Source organism: Sinocyclocheilus grahami, unplaced genomic scaffold (assembly GCF_001515645.1).
Source record: "Sinocyclocheilus grahami isolate Dianchi unplaced genomic scaffold, SAMN03320097.WGS_v1.1 scaffold94.1, whole genome shotgun sequence".
Taxonomy (NCBI): domain Eukaryota; kingdom Metazoa; phylum Chordata; class Actinopteri; order Cypriniformes; family Cyprinidae; genus Sinocyclocheilus; species Sinocyclocheilus grahami.
This window is the reverse complement of record NW_015505273.1, coordinates 1090912-1101962: the sequence shown is the minus strand read 5'-3', so window position 1 is coordinate 1101962 and position 11051 is coordinate 1090912. Positions and strand designations below refer to the sequence as shown.

At 34.4% G+C, this 11051-nt stretch overlaps 1 protein-coding gene across 1 annotated transcript; it reads left to right on the top strand.

The window, feature by feature from the left end:
• Nucleotides 1-7335: 7335 nt before the first annotated feature.
• On the top strand, nucleotides 7336-9516 carry LOC107587646 (adenosine receptor A3-like). The gene is made up of 2 exons (XM_016275497.1): nucleotides 7336-7667; nucleotides 8593-9516. The coding sequence occupies exons 1-2, from the start codon at nucleotides 7336-7338 to the stop codon at nucleotides 9254-9256; spliced, it is 996 nt and encodes a 331-aa protein (XP_016130983.1). The 3' UTR covers nucleotides 9257-9516.
• Nucleotides 9517-11051: the final 1535 nt, after the last annotated feature.

Here is an 11051-nt window from a genome sequence, read left to right as displayed (position 1 = left end):
AATATACCTACCTATTGAAGTACTGAAATCTGTTTTGTACCTTGTAATACACTGATAACCACCAAATGCAGGTGATGATGAGAAAGTCACATGATGAACCAAAGCCCATCACAAGCAGCTTTTAAATAATAACATATATAGAAGGTGCACAGTGTCATTCACACAAACACTAAACACCATCACGGTAACACACATGAAACTGAAATAATGCAATAAACATTAATTTAACAACATTAGGTGTAACACACAACCCTAATATACAAAACTGATAAGAAAAAACTAAGAAGAAACAGTTATTTCAACAAAAAAACATCAAATTTGAAATGTAACGCAGGGAATTCGGGGAATGTCAATTTACGGTTATTCACTGTAAATTATACGGTCTTTTTCACTTCCAAAAACGGTATACTACCGTAAAATTTATGTCCAATACATGTAATGTTCAATACCGTTTTTCACCGTATATAGTAGGGGAATTTACCGTTAACCATTTAACAGGTTTTTACTGTAGCAGTTTTACCATTAAATTCACGGTCATTTTTTACAGTGTAGTAATCACACAGTACCGTGGTATTACTGTCACTGAAACACGGTACTGCCACAGTCATTTTGTTAGGGTTATAAAGGTTTCGATATTAGCATTGTGATATACTCACAGTATATTTACAGCTCCTACTGCACAACATAAAGAATCTGAGTGATTTCAATCACCTTTCTTGCGGTTTCATCTTCACACACGTTCTTGACCTTCAACTGCTGACTCCTTTAAGATGGCAGGAAGGCGGCCAATTTGTTTGGTCCTTTTCCCCCCCTTTCATGCTTTGCTAGCAGACAACATGTAGCATTATTTAAAGGCAGACAGCTGGGAAAGCTGCGTTCAAATGCAGCGATTTACTTCAGGCAATTAAACGGCATGCAACACCACAGGCGTGTGAAGGCTGCAAAGAGCCAGTTGTGAGAAAACAGGCCCGATTTCCTTGTGCGGCTCACCTCTGCTTAATGCGTGCCAGATAGCATAGGCGGAGGGTGAACCAACTCCAGGGTGAGGCTAAACGCAGACACATGTATTAAACATCGTAAACCTGTCTTTTTAGGCAAGAACCAGACATGGGTGCCATGTAGGCTAAAAAAAAAAAGTTTATTGGGACTGAATTTGTATTTAACGTGAGTACAATTATATAAAAACGTTAGAAATTGATAATTATATAACGTTTCCTTTCCACGGTTACTCAAACAGCGAATAAATGATAGGCCTATATAGAAAGTGACATTATCTCTAACATTGATCCATGGCGAGTTTAAGCACTCTCAAAAAACAAAACTATCGTTACATTCACTGAAGCTGTATCCACTGTGAAATGAATCTCTTACTTACATCGTACATCTGCGCTTTGTTGTTTAAGATGAGAGAATTCGCAAGAGTCGGGAATTCAGTCAGCGAACGCGCGCGCACTCAACAAAACTGATCTGTTTCAACGATGACTCATCTGAACGCCTCTGATTAGCCATTGCATTCCTAAGCTCAACAGAATTGTGTGTGATTGGTTAAAATGCACAACACTGTAAAAACGCCTAAAATGAAATACGGTGCAACATGAGCGAATCGACACTGTCTATTCATATTCACTTTGTTAGCAACAGACATAATAGATTTAATTTGTTTGTGCAGGGGCATTTTTGTCCAATTTAGTGGCATTTTTGCCCCAAGTCCCCGTGGGCAGGGGAATACACACGCTCCGCCTATGCCAGATAGTCACTCCTGCAGGTTGAACAAATTAGCACGCTGCTATTGTAATTGTTGATTATTTCGCTAATCTTTTAAAAGCAAATCAGGAAGAGACAAAGAAGGAAATACAACGAACCACATTTCATTCTGCACTCTGAAGGTCATTGAAAACTACAGCAAACTTAGAAATTCAGAGATGGAGCCAGTGTTTTATTTTAAAATCTATATGGATAATTTCATTGATAAAGTAAAAAAAACAAAACAATATATGTATTGTATATTTATTAATAATATATAAAAATGTATGTATTCATAAAGGAATGAATGAACAAAATGAAATAATTGTAAAATAAAGTAATAATAATTTTAGATAAATATACATTTGAGATCAATTAGCTATCATTTTATAAATAAAGAAATACAAAAAAATACAAAAACGTCATCATGTAATTTTGTATGACTTTATGAGTAATTCAATGTGAGTAAAATGTAAATAATTTTTCTCCCTCTTTCTTTCATTCCTGTGCAGAAACTAAATCATCGGCGTGTTTGTTTCTGTCCCTCAAGCTGAGGTAGTAGATTGAATAGTTGTGGAGTATAAAACCTCCCTTTGAGATAACTATACAATCTACTGTCTTTCTTATGGAGGCAGATTAACCAGCTGTCTACTGAAGAAACTGCGGGAAACACTTTAACTGATGTTTTAAGCTACTGCATTCTTAATTCTACTCCATTCTGAACTGTGTGTCTCCACAAGCTGAGGTAGTAGGTTGTATAGTTTGTGGGAAGGATCTCATCCTATTCAGGTGATAACTATACAGTCTGTTGCCTTCCTTGAGAGACTCAGCGAGCGACGGTAAAACACATCATTATGAATATCAAGAGACAGATTGACTGGAGTATCTTTAACCGGTCTGTACCTGTAAATGTTAAAAGATGTACAAAGAAAAACGGGTAAATAAAAACTAAGGTATCTAACTAAAGTATCATACTGTTTTTATTACAGTTTTTATAATTCTTAGTTTATTTGGCACTGTTACTTTATATTCTATTTAATTTGTTAATATGATTTATGTTTATTTTAAATTTCAGAATGTCTTTTTGTATGCTGCTATACTGAAAATGTACTGGCAATGCACAGTTTTGGTCATCCTAATAAAGCACATTAAAATTATTTTCTTTTATTTATCTCACACACACACACACACACACACACACACACTCACACACACACGCACGCACACACACACACACACACACACACACACACACACACACACACACACACACACACTACCAGTCAAAAGTTTTTGAACAGTAAAATTTTTATTGTTTTCTTAAAGAATTCTCTTCTGCTCACCAAGCCTGCATTTATTTGATCCAAAATACAGTAAAAACTGTAACATTGTGAAATATTTTTTACTATTTAAAATAACTGTTTTCTATTTGAATATATTGTCAAATGTAATTTATTCCAGTGATGCGCAGCTGAATTTTCAGCATCATTACTCTAGTCTTCAGTGTCACATGATCTTCAGAAATCATTCTAATATGCTGATTTGCTGCTCAAGAAACATTTCTGATTATTATTATTATGTTAAAAACAGCTGAGTAGAATTTTTTCAGGTTTCTTTGATGAATAGAAAATTCAGAAGAACAGCATTTATCTGAAATTGAAATCTTTTGTAACATTATAAATGTCTTTATCACCACTTTTGATCAATTTAAAGCATCCTTGCTAAATAAAAGTATTAATTTCTATAACTTCTAAATTTTATCATTTTTATTTAAAAATATTATACTGACTCCAAGATTTTGGTACAGTATAGTGTAAAATGTTACAAAAGCTTTTTATTTCCGATAAATGCTGACCTTTGGGTCTTTCTATTCATCAAAGAATCCTGAAAAAATGTACACAACTGTTTTAAATATTAATAATAATAATAAAAGTTTTTTGAGCAGGAAATCAGCATATTAGAATGATTTCTGAAGGATCATGTGACACTGAAGACTGGAGTAATGATGCTGAAAAACGGCTTTTGAAATCACAGGAATAAATTACAGTTTAAAATATATTCAAATAGTAAGCAGTTATTTTAAATAGTAAAAATGTTTCACAATATTACTGTTTTTTTTGCTGTATTTTGGATCAAATAAATGCAGGCTTGGTGAGCAGAAGAGACTTCTTTAAAAAACATAAAAAATCTTCTCAAAAGCTTCTGTTCAAAAGCTTTTATACATATACATACATATATATATATATATATACGATAGACTAACCGAGACTTGTCACAGCACTTACATATTATAGCTTTTTTGTTAGTTTGATTGCTTCTATTGTCCTCATTTGTAAGTTGCTTTGGATAAAAGCGTCTATTAAATGACTAAATGTAAATGTAAAATTTAAATAAAGAGTGAAGCTTTCAGTGACTTATTCTAAAAATAATATTATGCACATTGCATAGACATTATGAAGGTCACAAATAACATCTCATATATAATGAAGCTTATTTTTTTATTTAAACAAGTTGTTTTGCAAATCACTGCAGGTTCATATTTGTAATATGGTACAGACATATCATTGTGCACTAAACTACACATACACGTGCACTAATATCCACAATCAGCCATAAGAGAGGTCATACAGTTCCTCAGTTACTCTCAGACTTTGATTGTGGTGTTTTGAGGCGCCCTATTGCCATAACCGTGTAACTGCAACCTCAGTAAGATTAAATTAGATTAGAAAGGTTTAGTCTGAAAAAAGCCGTACTGCAATAACATTTACACACACACACACACACACACACACACACACAATGTGGCCTCTGGAGGCCGACTCACCTGAATGGGATACAAACCCGCAGACACCGGTCCACAGCAGTAAGGACAGGAGGGTGAGTACTGACGCTTGCAGCGGTACGATGAGAACACAACTGATGAAGAGACAGGCATGGAAAGGGATCTTCACATGGATCTCTCCACAACCACAGCCAGAGGAATGGCCACAGCCCCAACCAGGAAATCAGCCACTGCCAGCGTCACGATCAAGCAGAAAGTGGGTTTGTTCAGGGCTCCACTTCTCCACACGGCCCAGATCACCAACACGTTGCCCAGACAGCATCCCGCTGCAATGAGCACTTCAAGAGAAATGAATCCTCCACCTGATACCATTGTGCTTACAGGACTAGAAACCTCTGTGTAACTACTACAGTGAGAGCTGCATAGGCAGGGAGGAAACAGAGAAGCTATTTTTACTCTCCACTAAAAAGGGTCATATAGTGGTTTTAGAACATGAGTTAAAACAATTGGCTAATACTTCATAATGAAGCATTACAATCATAATGTACTGAACACACACACACATCCTTGTTTATACTACTTTGTGGGGTCCTAATGTCCCCACAAAGATAGTAAAAACAGAAATATATTACTTTGTGGGGTCCTTTAGCTGGACCCCACAAAGACAACTAAAGAATGATTTAAGTCAAGTAACTTAGAAAAAGTAATGTCAAAGTCAAATAACTTCATATTCACTACATCTAACAGCTGATGGCGCTGTATGCTAAGATTAACAGTGTAGTTCACAAAAAAAATCTAATTTTGTCATCATTTACTGTCATTCTAAACCTATATGATTACATTTCAGGTTTTGAAAAAGATCTGTTTTTCCCCATTGTATGGATAAAACAGTTGGTCTTTTTTATTTAAAGTAATTAAGTAATTAAATGATTTAAATGGCTTTCTTTGTGTGTGTGTGTGTGTGTGTGTGTGTGTGTGTGTGTGTGTGTGTGTGTTTGTAATCTGAACTGTTTGCAAATAATGTTTTTCATTTTAAAATAGGCATACGATTAAGAGTGAATGTGTGCATAAAAACCCATTCAGTTGTCGTCACGTAAACTGTCAAATTTGGGGGGGGGGGGCTAGAGCAGGCTATTTTGCGTTACAGGATATTACTGTTTGTCTTTTGAACATTTCTATCGAAAAACATCTACTAAATATTAAAGTCTGCAGTGTCTGCTGGAATAGAGAATGCTGAGGCCCGGACCCCGCATTCTTTGATTTGATTGGTCATCTCAGTAATTTTGACATTGAAGAGCGCTGTTTGACGGCAAACCAGCCTAAAATTTTAGTTTGAGTGAGTTTTGCAGTCATTTTAAGTGGGAACTGTTTGCTGTTTCATAGGAAAAGAGAAGTGTGAGGTCAAATGAAACTTGCTTAAACATATTTTTGTTCTGGGTGAATTGCAAACGACACATTCTGATAACAACAAGGCCTAACAGTTATGGGGGGAAAAACTTACTCTTTATGATTGACATGAATAAGTTAGAGGAGATATCCCAATGCTAACACTTGCTTTTCAAATCATTAGGCTACTTGCCAGCATGGTCAAGGTGACGTCAATCATAAGGAAAATTTGTTTTAGAGGCAGAGATAACATTATATTTTGAATTGATTTTGAACTGATTAAACGTTTTTTTTTCTTCTACACAATAACATGTAGGCTAGTCTACTGATGAATCATGCACAATAAGACCAAGAACATGAATGAATGACTGACAATCAATCATTTCTGATCACTGCATACCTTGCTCGAGAGCACAATGGTGATGTAGTTGACACACTTCTTGAAGCGATCAAACAGCAGCAGCTTTACCAGCCACGAGCTTAGCCACAATTTAATGGCACACCACCATAAGTGTGTATGTGTAGGCCTATTTTTATACTTTAGGTGCCAATAGAGAAGTCCAAGCACATATTATTTATAAACACAAATTTATAGATATCTCAAACAGCAGAGTATGGTGCTAGCAATGCTACTTCCGTACTACGGTCATATGTTTGATTCGCAGGGAATGCATGAACTTGATCAAATCTATAGCCTAACGTTACCTTGAATGCAATGTAAATTGCTTTGGATTAAATGATCTGCTAAAAATGACTTAAAAATGCATAATCATAAATATACATCATTTTGTTCAAATGTTTGGGAGTGGTGACATTTTTGAAAGAAGTCTCCTATTTTCCCCAATGCTGCATTTATTTGATCAAAAATACAGTAAAATTGTGAAATATTATTATAATTTAAAAATAACTTTTATTTTTGAATGTATTTTAAAATATAAACATTAAGATATCTAAAATATGTTTAAAACATGTTCTAAAATGATTGTCTAAAATAGAAACAAACATTTCTTGTCATTGTTGAAAACAATGTTGTGCTTCTTTATATTTTTGTGGAAACTGTGATTATATATATTTTCAGGATTCTTGGATGAATAGACAGTTCAAAAGAGCAGCATTTATTTCAAATAAATCTTTTGTAACATCATGCATGTCTTTATGTCTTCGCTTTTGATTAATTTAATGTGTTCTTGCTGAAAACAGTTCATTTATTTTTAAACATTTATTTTTCAAATTTCTAAAACATTCTCTTTATTTATTTTCAAATGTAAAAAGTCACTCCAAAGTACTGATCTTGCAAAAAATGATTTGCGTGTGTGTGTGTGTGTGAGCATGTTTGCTTCTTTATGTGTGAAGAAGACAACTTCCTATTTAAACCACCACCACTTTAAGTAAGTTCCTGTAGAGTTCCTGTGCTTATTCTCATCATGGCTGATGGTGAGGAGGTGATCTATACTTCCCTGGAGGTGCTCATCGCTGTAGGATGCTGCCTGGGGAACATGCTGGTGATCTGGGCGGTTTGGTCGTGCCGTGCCTTGAGTCAGACTACATTCTGTTTCGTTGCGTCTCTGGCGGTGGCTGATCTTCTGGTGGGAGCAGTGGCAGTGCCTTTCGCTGTGGTGGTTGACGGACGCTTGAAGACTAGTTTTCACTGCTGCCTCTTCATCAGCTGTGTGGTCATTGTGTTGACCCAGGCCTCTGTTCACTCCCTGCTGGCCATCGCTGTGGACCGATACCTGCGTGTTTATAACCCTCTCAGGTCTGAACATTTCATAATTGTCATGCTTTTTTGCAATGCATATTTGAAGACTTGCTTGTGTGACAGCCAATTTGATCAAGCTTGCTGATAAGGAGGAAATCAAATGTATAGATCTCAGTGATAACATGCAACTTGAAGCAAAAACATTCCTCAAGTCAGCATGAAATCTAAATGGACCCCATTTACAATCTTATAGTACATTAAGAATGTATTTATTTCACAGAAATCTTTTCATAATCTGCTATCAGACTTGCTCTGCCTTTGAAAATTACACATTTTAATATCATTTTTAAGCATTAAAATGCCCGCTTTTAATGACCCAACTGATTCCAAGTTTGGGGTCAGTAATGTTTTAAGAAATGAATGTTCATTAATACTTTAATCAGCAAGGGTGCATTAAACTGATCAAAACTGACAGTAAAGACATTTATAATGTTACAAAACAATTATATTTTAAATAAATTCAGTTCTTTTAAACTTTCTATTCATCAAAGAATCCTGAAAACAAAAATATATCACAGTTTCCACAAAGGTATGAAGCAGCACAACGGTTTTTAATATTGATAATAATCAGAAATGTTTCTTGAGCAGCAAATCAGCATCTTAGAATGATTTCTGAAGATCATGTGACACTGAAGACTGGAGTAATGATGCTGAAAATTCACAATATTCCCATTTTTTAACTGCATTTTTGATCAAATAAATGCAGCCTCGGTGAGCAGAAGAGATTTTCATAGACATTAGAAAAAATTTTTTACCAACCCCAAACTTTTAAAATGATTGTGTATCAATAAATTGTGTATAGTGTATAAATAAATATCTTATATATATATATATATATATATATATACATATATATATATATATATATATTTTTTTTTTCAATTATTATTCAATTTCTTCAAATAATCTTTTGAATTTTCAGGTACAGAGGAGCAGTCAAAAAGAAGCACTTATGGACCGCGGTCACTATATGTTGGCTCTCTGCTTTTATACTAGGTCTCATTCCCATGCTTGGATGGCACAAAAAAGACACCACAACCGCTGAAAACTCCACTATTACATGTCATTTCATAACCGTCATACACATGTCCTACATGGTCAACTTCAACTTCCTCGCTTGCATCCTTACACCCACCATCATCATGATGGTCCTGTACTTGTTGCTCTTCAATATGATATCCAAACAGCTCAGAAAAGGAGTCGGGATTCGTGCTGTGGAGTCCACGTCATTTTACCATAAGGAGCGGAGACTGGCCAATTCTCTGGCTTTGGTTCTGGTTCTGTTTGCTGTTTGTTGGCTTCCACTGCACATAATGAACACGCTGGATTACTACATGATTGTCAAAGTGCCCCCTGTCGCATTTCACGTCGGCATCCTCCTCTCTCATGCTAACTCCGCCATTAACCCCATAGTGTACGCTTTCAAGGTCCCTAAGATTAAGATGGCATATAAAAGCATCCTGATGAAAATGACAAGCTCGGAGCAGAAAGGAGATCAGAGTAGCCAGACTTTGGATAACAACGCCAGCAGCAACTCGAATAGCACCGCCAGATGCAGCATGAAAGTAAAACCACAGGTCGTTTAGATTGCAAATCAGGACGGTTAGCATTAGTCTGTAATCATGTACAATAAGTAGGAGAGACCAGGCTTGTCAAAAAATACAATTATCCAGCAGTGGTTTTGTATGTTGGTTTCAAATGCCTAGCTCCTAAATTAGAATATTTTGATGACTTTTAACATCCAAACTACACTGTAATTCTAATGTCATCGTGTTTTTGTACTAAATAAATGAACACAATAAAACCGCAGTGAGATACCTAAAAACAAGGACCAACTGTATAATGAAGAGGCTGAATTGTTTTTCATAAATATATTTATTATATATTATGGTATATATGTATACAATTTATTACTAACAATATCGGTTATTTTTATACATGTATTTGTTTTGTTTCTTAAGTTTCTGTGTGACAACTTGCCCCACTATGGTCAACATGTGTTTCAATGAACTGTGTACACATATATATATATATATATATATAATTTTTTTAAATTTTGCCCGCAGTCTTGGCGATGGATAATGTAAATAAACTACTGTTCAAGCGTTTGGCATCAATAAGACTTTTTTTGAAAGAAGTAAATTTATACTTTAATTTAGCAAGGATGTATTAAATTGAAGTGACAGTAAAGACATTTGTAATGTTACAAAAAATATATATTTTGAACTCTCTATTCATCAAATAATCCTGAAAATAAAAATGCATTACAGTTTCCACAAAAATATGAAGCAGCACAACAGTGATAATAGTCAGAAATGTTTCTTTAGCAGCAAATCAGCATATTAAGAATGATTTCTGAAGATCATGTGACTCTGAAGACTGGAGTATATTACATTTGAAAAAATATTTAAAAACAGTTCTATTAAATTGTAATAATATTTCACAATATTATTGATTTTACTGTTTTTTTTAATCAAATAAATGCAGATTTGGTAAGCAAGAGAGACTTCTTTCAAAAACATGTAAAAAGTGTTATATATAATATAAATAATATAATACACTCTAAAAAATGTTGGGTTGTTTTAACCCAATGTTGGGTCAAATATGGACTAACCCAACTGTTGGGTTAAATTTTGGTTACATTTTTAAATTAGCTTTTTAACCCAACAGTTGGGTTAGTCCATATGGGTTGTTTTAACCCAATGTTGGGTCAAATATGGACTAACCCAACTGTTGGGTTAAATTTTGGTTACATTTTTAAATTAGCTTTTTAACCCAACAGTTGGGTTAGTCCATATTTGACCCAACATTGGGTTGAAACAACCCAACATTTTTTAGTGTGTATACATAAATAGGCTACTATGTGAAATAGTTTATTTTGTTACGTCTCGTGCCATCATTACAATCCATCAAACTTCTGCAAGCCCGCTCTCTAGATATTGACCTCGGTCACTTAAAGAAACATTGTTTACAAGCATTTTAAAAATATTTCATGTGACCATGATTAAAGAGGAAGCTAAACTAACAGAGTCATTCTGAGCATGTAAATTTAGTTTTTTGAGCCATAATGTGCAGCATGTCAGAACTTGCACATCCTTCCTTTACTGTATAATTTCAGAAATTTCACATTTAAAGGAACAGTCACACAACAATGGAGATTCTGTCCTCATTTGCTCACCTTAATGTTGTTTCAAACCTGTACGAATTTCTTTCTTCTATATGAAAGAAGCTAAGAAGTATGTCCATGCAGAATGCTCTTTTTTGGCTCTGGAAAAAAAATCATAAAAGTATCACAAAAACACATTTTACCAATCTTCAAGTCTCTGATATATATATATATATATATATATATATATATATATATATATATTTATTATATTA

Bases quoted from the DNA above. Each gene is read 5' to 3' on its own strand.
- LOC107587646 (XM_016275497.1), top strand. From the start codon at position 7,336: ATGGCTGATGGTGAGGAGGTGATCTATACTTCCCTGGAGGTGCTCATC. The intron at 7,668-8,592 runs GTCTGAACATTT...TTGAATTTTCAG, and splicing joins CGTGTTTATAACCCTCTCAG to GTACAGAGGAGCAGTCAAAA.